The 15,448-nt window shown below is 32.8% G+C and overlaps 1 protein-coding gene and 1 pseudogene across 1 annotated transcript; both read right to left on the bottom strand.

Annotated features, from left to right (window-relative positions):
• Positions 1 to 689: 689 nt before the first annotated feature.
• Positions 690 to 6,092, bottom strand: LOC116124331 (annotated as a pseudogene).
• A 3,902-nt stretch (positions 6,093 to 9,994) lies between these two features.
• Positions 9,995 to 14,396, bottom strand: LOC116124248 (protein NCA1). Its single transcript, XM_031409946.1, has 7 exons — positions 14,014 to 14,396; positions 13,680 to 13,914; positions 13,185 to 13,330; positions 11,862 to 11,949; positions 11,620 to 11,766; positions 10,599 to 10,748; positions 9,995 to 10,523 (listed from the first exon to the last, which is right to left on the bottom strand). Exons 1-7 carry the CDS (start codon positions 14,361 to 14,363, stop codon positions 10,458 to 10,460), a joined length of 1,182 nt encoding a protein of 393 aa, XP_031265806.1. The 5' UTR covers positions 14,364 to 14,396; the 3' UTR covers positions 9,995 to 10,457.
• Positions 14,397 to 15,448: the final 1,052 nt, after the last annotated feature.

The following is a 15,448-nucleotide window of genomic DNA, read 5'->3' as shown; positions in this document are numbered from 1 at the left end:
AAAATGAAGAATCTGTTTGCTTGCCAAGAAACTGATAGAAAATTCTACCTTTGAAGTTTGAGTTGAAGAAGTAGAACCTATAACAATAAGTAAATGCAGGAAGATAAAAGGGGAGAGCTTGGGCAAGGAAACCATGATTGAACAATAATATTGAAGTATGTTTGATATGTAGTTGACTATATAAAGACCAATTAACTTGAATGGATTTTGTAATATCAATTGCGAAAACTGATTATAAAAGAGTTGCAAAGATTGATACATAAAACAGAGTACACAGGCACATAATATAGCAATGAACCAGAAACCCGTTCAGCTAAGAGCTCGTTGTACACAAACTATTACTCCAAACGGGAAGACCAGTGTGATGAACAAGATTGATTTGGCAATGCAATGAGTGAACTTTTGTAACGAAGCGACAAATTCAATATTGATTTTGAAGACTCAGGAAGGAGAAAGTCAAAGAAGTTTAAGTTTTTTAATGAAATTGACATGTCTCAAGTTATGAATGACTAATGGTAGAAGTTGTATTATAGATTTTCTAATCGTAAAACTCTCATCAATGATAAAATTAATGAATGAGATTAGTGCATAAAACATCAATGGCTACACTGACAACATTCAGAAAACACGTCTCAAATTTTCATGGCATTAAAATCACTGTTATTCTCCATACAAATTCATCAACTTCATTATTCAACATTCACTGCATACACCATCCGAGCAGAACTGCGTCGACATCCCACATGTTATTGAACCAAAATTGTACCCGCTGCTAGCCTCCTTGCCGTTGAATGATACCTTTAAAGAAGCCCTCTTTACACCCACACCAAAACTAATCTTCCTCGATATACATTCACCACCAATCCTGAGGGCCGGACACTTGCAGTGTACGTGGCATTCGTCAAGCCGACGTTTGTCACTGTTCTTCTGACGTTCTAATAGCTTTGTTCCTACCAAGCTTGTTTATGGAGATCGAAGGATAGTTTTATGTTGGAGATGAGCTTGTCAATGAATTTTTTGAGCATTAAAGTTGGAATTTGCCATTGATCTGATAATTTTGTTAGAGTAACCATAGTAACAAAGGAATCTAAGGTATCTTTTGTTGTTGTTTCGAATACTAATCCTGGACTAAAGCTTTAAGTGGGCTAATTTCTCCAACTCCCATTTCGTGTGGATTTGCATAGTAGCCCGAGCTCTTTTCAATGGTTTCCCAATGTTATCATAATATCTTGCTGCATAATAAAGGACAACATATAAGTACCTCTATGCTATCCACAAAACCTTCAAAAGAAGAAATCGATTTAGGTAGTAACTAAAAAAAAATCTCTAAATTATTTTAAAACAGTTTTTGGGACTATAATTAAAGTCAAAACCAAAACAAGTCAGTTTTTTCTGTTTCTCTCTTTTTTTTTTTTTTTTTTTTTTTTTTTTTATATCTCTTTTGGCCGGATATACTGAAAATTTGGATTTTTTTTCGTTGTAATTTAAACCATACAACTACAATTTTAGTATTATTTTTTAATTAAAAAGGAAGAAGCTAAAATGACAAGTATTAGTTTCATTCATCTTAAAGTGATGTTGTGGTGACTCAAAAACTTTAAAATTATTTGTCTTCAAGTTCACTATATCTGGATATATAAATCATGTATTTATTTTTGGGTTTCCTGAAGCTCCTGAGCCTGGTTTAGTTTAAAATTACTATTTCTAATATACTGTACTATATATATCTCCCACCAGTTATTTTCTTCGAGTCTTTATAATATGAACAGTTAAATTAAATAGTGTACCTGTGGTCATAAGAGCTGATTTGATCATGGAAGAAGTCCAGTCAGGGCGCAGTGATTTAATGAATGCAGCAGCTCCAGTGACGTGTGGGCAAGCCATGGATGTTCCAGATCTTAAACCATAATTTGCTGGCTTCTTACCCTTCGGAGCAGTCCCTACTTTCGGAACAATTGCAGCTAAAATTGCAACTCCTGGTGCTGCTACATCAGGCTGCCAAATTAATCAATGGCAAAAATGTAAATCTTATAGTGCAAACTCTTGTATTAGCTAGCCAGTGCACATATCGACATAATCTATATAACCTTGAGAATGTTTTCTGTGAAGGCTCCTGGACCTCTTGATGAGAAATATGCAATAACTGGCGCTGGCTTGTACCTTGGAACATCAACTGTTGAGAGAATCGTCGCTGTTGGATTCCTGTGTAAAAGCAATGGAAAATTAAATAGGTATCTCCACCACGGGAAACTAACTATGCTCCCCAACACCGGGAACCGGTGTCAGAGTTTAATGTGCACCAACACGCAACTGCATCATCGTACTATTTCCTTAGTTACCCCAACACAAATTACATCGGGGTATGGAGGCGTTCACTGACGCTACCTACTTGCGTTGGGGAAGGCCTTCGAATTCTGCTGCCCATTAATTGAGCCACCGCATCATTCCAGCATCGGCGTATTTGTGAATTACCGACGCCAAAATGTGTTGGAAAAGGCTTGTTACCGAAAATTATTTCTGAAACAGCCATGACAATACAGAAATTGTATTTTTCGGTGCCAGATCTATGTCAGCGCAGGCCTTAATTCCAATATTACTCTTTACAAAGAGTTTCGTGGACTTAAAAGGCAAAAATAAATAAATAAGAAGCTTACTTGGTAGAATTGATGTATTTAATGATTTGATATCCGTCGGAGTTGCCAACTTGTGCATATGGGAATGTGCCTGAATCAAAAGGCACAGCTTTATCATCCTCATTTACAAAAATTAGCCCTTTGGCTTTAGCATCTTCCGCCACTAATTTCTTAATCCTCCTTGGAATAGTTGGATCATTGTCAAGGCAAACAATGATCTTGCCTTCTACTTTCTTTGCATCTAATGATCCTGGACGGCAATCCCTGCATTAATTATATTGCGAACTTCAATTATTAAACATCAAATGATCTGCACTACAACCATCAATATAAACACTCTATATCATCAGTAATGCTATAAATACAAAATTAGGGTATCCACACATTATCAACCATATGACTTGGGATACAAAATTGAGATTTCATATTAGTTAGTGGCTACAAAATTTACCTTGCTTCAGATTCAGGGGTAAAGCTAGCAGCAATATCCTTTCCAAATGCAAGGGGATAAGTCTTGGAGTGGGAGAGATTTGATAAACTAATGGCAGACCCCTGTGTGGAACAAGAATTAAGACAAGATTTTCTTGATAATTTTAAAAATTAAAACAAATTTTCAAACTGATAAAAATTATCTTACTTGAATAATTTTCCCACTCCCAAGAACAATAGAAGATTCAAAATCCCTGTCAATGCTAGAAGCTGAAACAGTGAACACCCATGGAGCCGTGTTGACAACCGTTGAAGAGTCAGGTCCATCATTTCCAGCTGAACAAACAACCATAATTCCATTTTGCTCAGCATGAAAAGCTCCAATGGCTATGGGGTCACTTAAGTAATCAGACTGAAACAGTGAGCTCATTCCAATGGAGATTGAAATGATGTCAACTCCATCCTCAACCGCATCATCAATTGCCTTCAAAAGGGTTGCTCCTGAGCACCCTGATTCTGAGCAGGCTTGGTAGCTTGCAATCCTGGAAGACGGTGAGCCTCCGCGCATGGTGCCTTGTGCCAAGCCGAAGTAGCTTGCGTTGGCAACGCGGGCGCCGGCTGCGGTGGAGGCGGTGTGTGTTCCATGGCCGAGAAAGTCCCTCGGAGAACCAGCAGTCTTGTGGGTGGATGGTGTTTTGTAGTATCTTGCGCCAATTAACTTCCTGTTGAAGTAATTAGAAGATTAAGAATTTGGATTAATTTGTTTTTAAAATTCCAAGTAAATAAAGAATCAGGTTTTGGGGTTAAATACCTATTACAATTGGATTTCTTGAAGTCAGGTGATTCCATGCAAACACCTTTCCATCTTGGAGGGATTTCACCCAGTCCTTGATCCTTGAAACTCTCAGATTCAGGCCATATCCCTGGACCAAAATCAAAATCAATAAAATGTCAAACAATTTTCTTTTCAATGTTTAAGAAAATCTGTTTTATTAAGTTAATAAATAAATCCAGAAGTTCATTGTAATTAAATTTGCGAGTCTTAAGTGCAAGTGAGGAAAGGTCTCTATATGTCAGTAACCATTAACAAGATAACAAATCGTGTTATGGTTTAAAATGTATATATATATATATTAATTCTTTATAAAATAAACTTAAACATTTCCTAAACTAATGAAATTTCTTTAGAAATCTATCTAAAATTTATCCGAAATCATCACATGAAAAAAGTTATTGACAGTTTCAAATATTAATAATTTATTATCCTATTAAAAAAGAAGGGAAAAAGTTAAAAAGGAATGATTATCTTAATATAGTGTAAAATACAGATTTTATTTTCCACAAGATATAAGAAAACAGTATAAATTTTATTTATGTATAATTTAAATATATATGTTTTAGAGCACAAATATTTACAGAATCAGATTTAAAAAAAAAAAAAAAGTCTAAATAACATGGGATCATGTGCACATGGGATTTATCTACTTTTGGTCTCGGGTGTGTTTATTTTTGTCATGTGGCTTTCTAATATAATTGGTAGAACCGTTAAGTTAGCTGGCGTGTTCATTTGGACTTGGGATCCACAAATTAAATAAACAAATATTCTACTTTTCTTTTCTATTTCATTTTACTTTTTTCTTGAAGACGGTTCTTAATGCTTTATAGATTTTTAATAAATAAAAAATATATTACTTTTATAGATTTTTTAATAACTCTTATCTGTTTTATTTAGTCATTAATGCATCTCTTCTCAAGTTATACAAAAAAACATAATATTTTTAAATAAATGAATGGTTTACTCTTAAGCTACAAAATAAAAATATAATAAAGACATTAGACATAGATTTCAATCAGACACATAAATTGAAATAAATATGGATATATATATATATATATATTATGTTATGAATAAAACTTTATAAAGAGAAAGAATATTGAAATAAGTAAGTTGTACCTGTGTCAATAACACCAATTATGACATCAGAAGAGTGTCTGTGATATCTGTAGTTGGCCCAGGTGCTTACGCTTGGCTGAGCTGATGCTTCCTCTAAGAAATCCCAAGAACGTGTTGTATGAAGTTGAAGAACCCTATCAGGGAACACCGACACTATCTCTTCACGCCCTGCACCTTTCACAATTTTATCTCATTACCATCTTCAATAATATATACTATTCTGGATTATATATAAATGTCACACCAGTATTTTTTATGGATGCATGTGTATGTGATACAGTATATTGGAGGAATATATAAATGAAGTGATTCTCTTTACGAGATAGTTTAATTTATTTGTTTGTTTATTTTATGCTTGATACCTTGACAAGTATGATCAATTATGGTGTTTATTTATTTATTGTCTCAATTTACTTTATATATATATAATGTCATTTCCAGCTCTCCTAGACAAATTAATTAATATTATATTGATAAATAATTTCTTTTTCTCTATTGTTCAGATAAGAAGAGAGAATTAGTTAATTAATTACCCGATAATAGAGAAGCTTCTTTCTCAGTGAGCATTGCAGAGAAGCCCTTGAAAGAATGCTTGTAATGGTGGATTAAGGATATTCTGTCACTCTCTTCACTGCAAAAATTAATAATTAAACCCATTAAAAAAGTAATTAATTTAATTTAATTAAAGCAAATTAAAAATTGATTAATAATATGATAATGGTCATGATCAGAAAAGCACTTAACCCTGGAATAATGGAAGATAATAGTTGTAAATGAGCCAACTCTGCAACTTCGACATCTCCATTTTCATTATTTGATGAACTTCCCATGTAAACTACATAAGGCTGCCAACACACAACAATAAAATGATTAAAATTATCTGTTTGCTTGCCAAGAAAATGGTGGAAATTTCTAATAATTCTAAGTTAATGTATAATTTACTTAAAAATGTACCTTGGCAGTTTGATTTGACGATGAAGAAGTGACAGTGAGGCAATGGAGAAAGAGAAAAGAGAGGAGTTTGAGGAAGGTGGAAGCCATGGAAGAAGGATTAAGGAAAGAGTTTTGCATGTGAAAGCAATGTGGGGATATGTGAAGAAGTTCGCTTAATCAGCCAACTATTTAAAGAGACAAAGTTGGAAGAGTGAGACTTTTCACTAAGGATCATTGATTGATTGATTATTCTAATAGATAAATAAATCTTCACCATCTTCAATGTATAATATTATTAGTGATCATGTTCTCACAAGTCTTTTCACCATGTAATCTACAAGTTTTGTATACTTTGAGGTCTGAAATAAAGGTATATGATAAGGAGTATTTTTGTTAATAAGAACAATATATTAAAATTTATGTTAATTTTGATTTGATCCTTTATATACATATATATATATATAATGACAGTAACACTCTTATTCTAAACTTAAGATTCAAAACTTTTTAGATTTTAGAGTTGACAAAATGGATGATGTGAGGATGGGGTTTCATTATTTCGTATCATTTCTTTATACAAGTGTGATATATATATTCTTAAATGTGGACGTTTTCGTATTAAAAATTCAAAAGAATTTGTGTTTTCTTGTATTCACCACATCAGGAATGTTCGTCCCAAGTTAAAAACAAAAAAAATCAAAACGGCGTCTACCCAAGAGAAATACGAAATTAAGCTTAAGAGAATAATATCATATTATGCAAGAGTTGATTGTTGTACTCTCTATTAGAAATATAATTTATAAGACCGTCTTCTTAGAACGTTAAGCGAACCCCTAAAAACATTATGATTATATATAATAAACTAAATGTTATTGTTCCTAATCGTTGTTTAACTTTGCTTGTTACTGATTATATTATGTGTATGAAATAGCAACAATATTTTATGTAAAGACTTGATGATAATAGGGTCTCTGTTGGCTTTTGCGTTGGTCGTTTGATGCTTTGTCGGTTTCGCAAAAGCAAAAAGTGAACATAGCCCAAATAATTTATTAATTATATTACTAATATTATTGACTTTAGTTTAATTAATTACTCTTTATATTCTTCTTTAGATAAGATATATAATTCAACTTTCATTCAAAGGTGGGAAATTTGGAATTGACATGGCTAACTTCTGCATTTTTACTCAAAGATGATCCAATTCAACAGCCTTAATCCTGTTCTAATATTGCTTTTCACAAGTTCCAAGAAAGAGCCTTACCGAAAGACCTTAATCTAGCCTATAGGTAACCCTTTTGCAACCCAACTCTCAATGAAAACACCAATGTTAAAGTTTAATCCCAAGAGAGAGTCCAATCCAAAAGACATAGGTGGGAAAACCCTTAAGCTTAAGTACCACACTTGGTGAGTGTGAGATCCCGATATGGGATCCTAACAATTACTCTCTATTCTTTCAATTATTGATCCAAAATTGTACCCATTATTAGCCTCCTTGTTGTTGAATGAAACCCTTGTTACATTCTCAGCAAATTCAATCCTATCTAGATATACAAGTAATGCTACATTTACACCACTCTTTTACACAATTTTCATTATATCATGACGTGATATATGTTATAACCACACAAATTCTATTATAATATTAAAAATTCAAAATAATTAAAAATTTGTGTGGTTGTAACATATGCTACATCATAATGTAATGAAAATAGTGTAAAAAAGTAGTGTAAATATAGCATTATTCTTGGATATACATTCACCTCTAACCCTGAGGAAGTTTGCACATTGGCAATGTACGTGGCATTCATGAACCCGACGTTTGTCACTGTTCTTTCGATGACCCATGTAACATAACTACTAATATGATACATCGGACACGCCACGCTTCCATTGTTCAACTCCAGTTTAAGACACTAATTTAAAAATATTAAAAGTTAAACTTACAATTCTCAGAAGGGATACAATTAAGAAGGAATCATAGTCACTCTAAGTTCTTGTAACATACAAGATATTAAGAAAGATACAATTCGTACGCTTTATGTTCTTCTTAATTTAATTCCTTCGTCTTGGAAAACCTTAAAACAAAAATTATGTAATATAGGTTTTAAAACCATGCTTGATGATAATAGGGTCTCGGTTGGCTTTTGTGTTGGTCGTTTGATACTTTTATGCTTTGTCGGTTTCACAAAAGCTAAAAGTGAACGTAGCCCAAATAATTTATTAATTTTATTACTAATACTATTGACTTTAGGTTAATTAATTACTCTTATATTCTTCTTTAGACAAGATATATAATTAAACTTGTCATTTTTACTCAAAGATGATCCAATTCAACAGCCTTAATCCTGTTCTAATATTGCTTTTCACAAGTTCAAATTTATTTGTTTATTTTAGATAGAATAAAGATTTATTTATAGTTTGTCTCTCTGATAAATGGTTTATTATTGTCATTTAATACAAAAAAAAAAAAAAAACAACAGTTGTTATGCTGAAGATCCAGGGCTAGCGTAAGCATGCGTGTGCAAGAATTAATCAGAACTCAGAAAGGTTTTTCAATGCCAAGATGCAGCCACATCCCTAAAGGATCAGAGGAGTAAGACCATTGTCAATAAGACAAGTGAACGCTAAACTTATGAGTGGCTGAGAATTATCCAGCTAAAGCTATACACTACAGGCAACCCGAGAGCAGATTAAGAATTATATTACGCCTGCCCGGACGCATTGAATTTGACAATTATAACTTTTGTACAAATTGAATTTTTTAATATTGTTTGTAAAGAGATGTTTCTAAAGCCCAAATCTATCAAATAATTATGTTAGATTTGACTAAGGTAAAAAAATCAATCCATATATTCTTTCTTCTTTTCTATCTTTCTTTTTTATTTTTTAATTTCGGTGGGATTATATATATATATATATTCTCTTAATGGTATTGATTCTTTTTAATAAGTAAAGAAGTATCTGTCAAGGCAAAATCTTCATTAGGGAATTATTGATTATATTATAAAATATAAAAGTAAATAAATAAAAAGAGAAAAGAAACATAAAGCGGAGTTCAATCATTGACTTAAGTTGCAAGTAATTATCTATCTTTATAAAAAAAAAGGAGTAAGGGAAGAAATAGTCATGTGCAAATTTCTTTTCTTTATTCTCACCTCTTTGTTTCTATATTATATAAATCTTTGTTTTTGGTCTTCTCTAGCTTTATTTTTCTTCACCACGTGGGATGAGAGTATTAGGCGTGAAACAATTTCAAGAGTAATGCTACAGTTATTGAAGGTTGCATACCGAATTTGTGTATTGAATGACGTAACAAAATCCTGACCGTTGATTCATTATTAGTTAATATTAATCAACGATCAAAATTTTGTCACATCATTCGGTGCACATATTTGGTGCACAACCTTCAGTAACTCTATCATTTTCCCAATTTCAATGTCAATCTCTTTTCTACATCTTTTACTCTTTAAATAAATAAACCGAACTAACTGATTCATTAATATCTTCATACTCATCTCTTTTATGGACTAACTATTTAATATCACCATGCATTAGGTAACTATGATATAATTAAACTTGAACTAAAAATAATGTTGGCAAAAATACATAACTTTTAATTTAATTTTTAATGAGAGATAGGCCCATTGATTTGTATTTAATCAAATTCCTCACCTTTATCAGCATAATCCCATAAAGCAATTCATCATATATATATATCCAAATTTCAAATCCCAAAATCACCAAAAAAAAAAAAAAAAAAAAGAGGTTCTATAAACTCTCGAGTTCCATATACTTCTATTGATTTCAACAACACATTTCATACATAAACTAACCATGTTCATCACAAAAAATCATAAAGATGTTGCAGTCTTCAATTCATAAAAGATTGTACTGAAGACTAAAAACTGATCGATTCCCCCTTTAATTCTTTATCCATAATTCACTTGAGCTCTCATCGCATTCCCCAAGTTCTTGTAAGATATAATTATTCCATAAATGGCCTAAAAAAGGGCTAAACAGTTTCCTGCTAAAAGTAACACCCAGATTCACCAGCTATTTAACACAGCCTTATTTATTTTATTTCAAACATAACAATACATCATTCTTTCATTTTAGTCCATTACACAGAACTCCATACTGAAATATGTAAGGTGCGCCCACTGTATAATATCATCCGAAAGATCACCATGACATGGGTTATTCACATCAAAACAAAGAATTACACACCATTACCTGAAAGAAGAATACTAGCACTTGAGCCAATATAAGCCATTGATCCACAGCTAAAAACTTTTAAGTACTCTTCAAAATTTAAATTCACAAGGCAAGATGCTATTCATAGCCCAAATCACCAGCATCATTTTTGCAGAGGACTGCCTAATATCTTCGCTCGACTCATGAAAGCTCTTTTCATTCTCTGGAGACTGCCTTGGCTAAATTGAGCTTATTAGTATGTACAGTAGGGCCTATTTTATTTCACTTATAAATTTTGCAATTCTGAAGACGCCTCAGGTGGTTGACCCAGGTTGTTTTTCTCCGAGTTGGCCGTTGACAAATTCCAGCACTGAAAGACGCTGCATGAACAAATAAAGTGTCAGATTGAAAAATCCAAACTAGTAATAAAATAAGGTCAGGAATAGTTAGCTAACCCGTTTCTCGAGAGCAGCTTCTTCAGGTTTCAATGTCAAAGATTCCAGCAATTGGATGGCTTCCTGAAATCCATCAATTGCCACATTCTCATCACCAAGACTCCTATCGACGTCTGCAACTTTTGCAAGGGAAACAGCCACATCCAAAGTCTGTAATTAGACAAAATAACCAGTCAAAAAAATGTTAACTCAGAAAGTAAATTCATTGCTTTATGGTCCTAACTAAAATCTTCAAGCATTCTATAAAATATCCAACATTGCGAAGCAGGTGAATCAATGAAATAGTGAAAAATATGCATATACACAAAACAATGAGACTTTCTATTGAAGAGAAATAAGGGGATGCATGATTTCAACATTCTCCCGCTAGGTCAAGAGAGGCAATGATACAAGTTCTGAACTAAAGAGATATAGCATGAAACAAATAACAAACACTACCACTTGAAAAAGTTTATCCAGAAAGAAAATTTACTTTTTTCCCACCAACCTTACACTTTCTTAGCATTCTTTTTATTAGATTTTATTCAATGTCTTTTTTTTCTTTTTATAACAAGAAAAGAATTTTTTAATGACAATAGAGGAAAAGTACAAAGTAATGAAAGAGGGTCAGCACTCCAGCCTATCAAGAAAATGGTTAACTCAGTCCTAAAGAAAACTTAACCTATCTCTAGAAATAGAATTTCCATAATTCTTTCAAAAAGAAATTAACCAAAGCATACAATAAAGCAATGTACATTAGTCTCCACAAAAGTATTTCAAACTTTCCTTATTTAATTTTCTTTTCACAAGGTTTATTACTTCTTTCACTCCAAACATCACAATAGTGCTTTCACTGATCTTCATAAAAATTTTGGTGCTTGAAGCAAATTATCAACCTTATTTGATTATCACCTTTATAACTTTCAGAAGTAGGTTTCTCTAAACTCCAAATATATGATACTAACATATATATATCACTCAAATGAAAAAAGAATATGATAAATAGTACAATGAGAAATGGATGTTGCAGAAGTTAGATGACCTGGGATTGAACATTTGATTGATGTTTGATGGCATCACGACGAACATCCAAAGAACGAGAATAGTAAGATCTTGCAGCTTGCAGATCTCCATCATAATACTTCAGATCTCCAATTTTGTTAAGTGAAACAGAAAGTGTATGTGTAATCTGTAAAGTAAAAATTCAAAAAACTGAGAAGGATGACAACACTAAACTATAAAGGAAATGCCAATATGAAGTAGCAGACAATGTGATGCTATAACCTCCATATCATCCATAGGCAATTTCATGAGGAAGTCAACACTCTCTTGGAAATAAGCAACTGCAGAAGCAGCATCTCCCATCGCTCGACTGCATCAAAAAATGAGGGTTTAGATTTTGCTTAAAAAAACACACAAAGTAAAAATCTCATGTTTTGAATGATATCTTGAAGGCTGTAAGAATATTCAAAGAGGAAAAAAACAATAAATGGATATTAAGAACTTAGAGATTCCAATCTCAGTTGAACATGATACTAAAAGTTCACTTATTTCTTCATCAACAATAAACAGACATTAATAACTTAAGAGATTCTAATTTCTCAGTAGAATATGACGCTAAAGACTCATTTATTCATCACATTTGAACGCTTTGCAACAAGTTCTCATCAGGGCATCTTAGCAAAACTCTCCTCTCTTTGTTTTTCCACTATTATGTTTTTCATAAGGTTCACTACTTAATTATTTTCCTTGGAACTTCTTTGCCATCAGAAGAAGATTCAGTGTCCAAAAGTGTAATAGGCTGGCTAGGGATTCAGGGATTCATATCTTAAAGAGTTTCTGGACAATAAGCAGGTATCTAAGGCTGATAATTATTGGTCATTGCAGTTAAAACATGATGAGGATCTACTGGCATTCAAAGTTTAAAAGGGTGTAAATAGAAAAGATTGGTACAAAATCGAGGCAGAAAAGAGGCCAATTGATAAACTGTTGAAGGCTGTTAATGTTTGCTGCAAGCACTAACTGGAAGCTGACTTTTTCAAGATCCTGTGTGATTGATGGACATAGATGATTTGCATTTCAAGATTCATTATGTGGAGTTAGGTCTCACTGCAGTTTAAAATACTCAAAGTAATAAAGGAAAATAAATCTCACAAAAGTCTTCTTGGAGTATCACCTTAAACAGCCATAATCATGCCACGAAAGAGAACAAAGATTCTGGAAAAAACTTCTTTTTAGCTATCCTTAAATTTCTCATACCAAATTCGCTGAAAGTGATCTTATCTGCTACCATTTATAATCCTTCATTACTGGAAACTCCTACATGATAATGATCTTTGAGAATCATACAAACCAAAACTAGCAAATGTTCTCTCTTTTGTTTTCCCTCTCTGAGTCGCTGCCCAAGGGGTTAGTAATGGCATTTTTTATTTAATTTTAATAGCTTATATTCTTTGGCCATAAAGTCATCCCTGAGCTTATTTCCCCATGAATCAATTTGATAGCCAGGATAAGCACCAATTAAACACTGCAACTATTTTCTATGGAAAAGCATGATGAAAAAATAAAGTACTACAATAAAAACAGAAAGAGAGAGAGAGGACATACCAGCAGTCACCAAGCATGCCAAGAACCGCTCCAAGCTGTGAACACAACTCTGATGTATTTCCCATTTTTTCTATCTGACCTCTGATATCTTCTGCACAGAGACTAAGTCTTGATTTTGCACTTTCTACATTCTGGGCGCGAAATGCCTGCAAATGGAAAACAAACAGCTAAGCAGATGCAACCAGAAGAAAAATAAGTCACAACTATTGGATCATTTCCAGGTAGGTTGAAGAATTTATAATTATTTAGGTAGATGAACAAAAAATTTAAAAAAGGCATTGCCATAAAAGCTTTCTGTGTATTAATAAGACATCTTCTGTAAGAAGGATTTTAGAAAGGGAAGAAGAATCAGTTAGTCAGGTGGGAGATAGAATACTAATATAATCATTAACTAAAGTAGCATACATCACATACTCAACATAGCAAGTTCAATTTACATATCCTTAGAAACAAGATCTTTAACATAGTAATGGTACCGCAACCACCCATACTCACCCTCATGGCATGAGAAACCAAGAAAGCACCTCTCTCCATGGAGACATCCTCATATATCACATTTTTATTTTCACTCACTACTTCTTCCTCTTTGTCGGAAGTAACATGAGACCTCTTGATTCTAGCATGACCTTCAATGAAGCGATCAACAACTTTCTGAAGTTCCGTGTCAGGTTCAATCTTCTCAATATCAGCCCCACATAATGGGCAGTCCTTAAAGCGTGATATGCATACTCTGATTTCAATTTAACAAAAGTTCATTAAATTACATTCAATAACCAAATGTAATAAAACAAGATTTCAGGATAAACAAGATGCTCCACTTTGTACTTACTTGCAAAATATATGAGAACAAGGCACACATTTGCTAGTATCAAAGAGAAGCGCTTGGCAAATCATGCAACTAAGTGGACCTATCTTAAACGTTTCAGAATCATATCCAAAAGGACACCTTGGAGAAATGGTGGCAGGGTTAGTATTCGATTCGTTCTTTGCCTTGTTAACCTCATTTTCTGCCTGATATTTCTCCGAATTCTCACCAGGTTTCTTTGAGGAGTTATCATCACCACGAAATGCTTTTGCAAACGGACACTCTGCCGGCGGTTTATTCGAATTATCACCCCCTTTTCTTGAAGAAGCATCATCAGGGCGTGACGCTTTCACAAACGGACAAACTGGCGTCATCTTGATCAAAACCCTAAATCACAAACACAATCGAAAAATTAAAACTAACTTCTAAAAAATCCTCATTCAATTGAGGCCAATACTACAATACCACATTGCCATTTCGGTAACCTCACCAGCCCATCAACCAACTTCAAGATTCCAACCCAATAGTAATTAATAAATTAAGTATTCAATTAATATCCTGGTAAAGTTACCGTTTAGGTAATGTAGCCAAACCCTTTAATCGATAACAATTTTCACAAATCTCCCAGATAGGTTTTAAGGAAAGACATATCCAGAAGCTAATAGAACAATATTAAGCTTGAATCCATATATTAATTTAGCGCAAAAAAGAACCTTCGTTCAACTCGGATAAATGTTAAATTTTGGGTGGGGCAAAAGGCGAGTGAGAATAAGAATACAAGGAAAGAGTAAAGAATTAAAGAAAAATTAATGGCGATAAGCAATTTAATCAGAGGTACCTGTAATGGAAACCCTGGTTGAAAACGACGTCGTGTAAATTCCTCTTGTTGTTCGGCAGGCGAAAAATAATGTACAGAGGAAATGATCGTCTTGGAGATATGAATGATAATTGATAACAACACCACCTACCAGTTCCATTATTTATCGTGATATTTTCAAAAGAATCCCTCAACTCTTAAAAATACATTTCAACCCCTATGAGTTGTAACATAATTTTTTTTTTTTTTTTAAGTTAATAAATTTAAAGTTTAATTCAAAAGAATTCAAAAGATTTACAACCAATAAATTGAGATAATTAAACAAATATGAGTTGTGATAATTGATAGGAGATTGAATCAATTATTTATGGTTTTTTTTTTTTTAAAGAGACCCTTACATGTTAAAATTTTCAATTGCAGCCCACATGAGTTGTATCGGTAAAGGGATATTTTTCTTTTTCTTTTTTCTTTTTTTAACTTTTCTCAGAAATTACAAATTTAAATTCCTGAGTCATTTTTTTGTATAAATCTAAAAGACTAATTAACATAAAATAAAATGGTGATATAAAAGAGATAATTAAATAAATGTGATATGTGAAACCTTATTTTTTTTTTAAATTTGGATAAATAATAAAAGAATAA

This window comes from Pistacia vera, unplaced genomic scaffold (assembly GCF_008641045.1).
Source record: "Pistacia vera cultivar Batoury unplaced genomic scaffold, PisVer_v2 Contig151, whole genome shotgun sequence".
NCBI classification, from domain to species: domain Eukaryota; kingdom Viridiplantae; phylum Streptophyta; class Magnoliopsida; order Sapindales; family Anacardiaceae; genus Pistacia; species Pistacia vera.
Note: the sequence above shows the minus strand (reverse complement) of the source record. Positions and strands in the feature narration are given on the sequence as shown.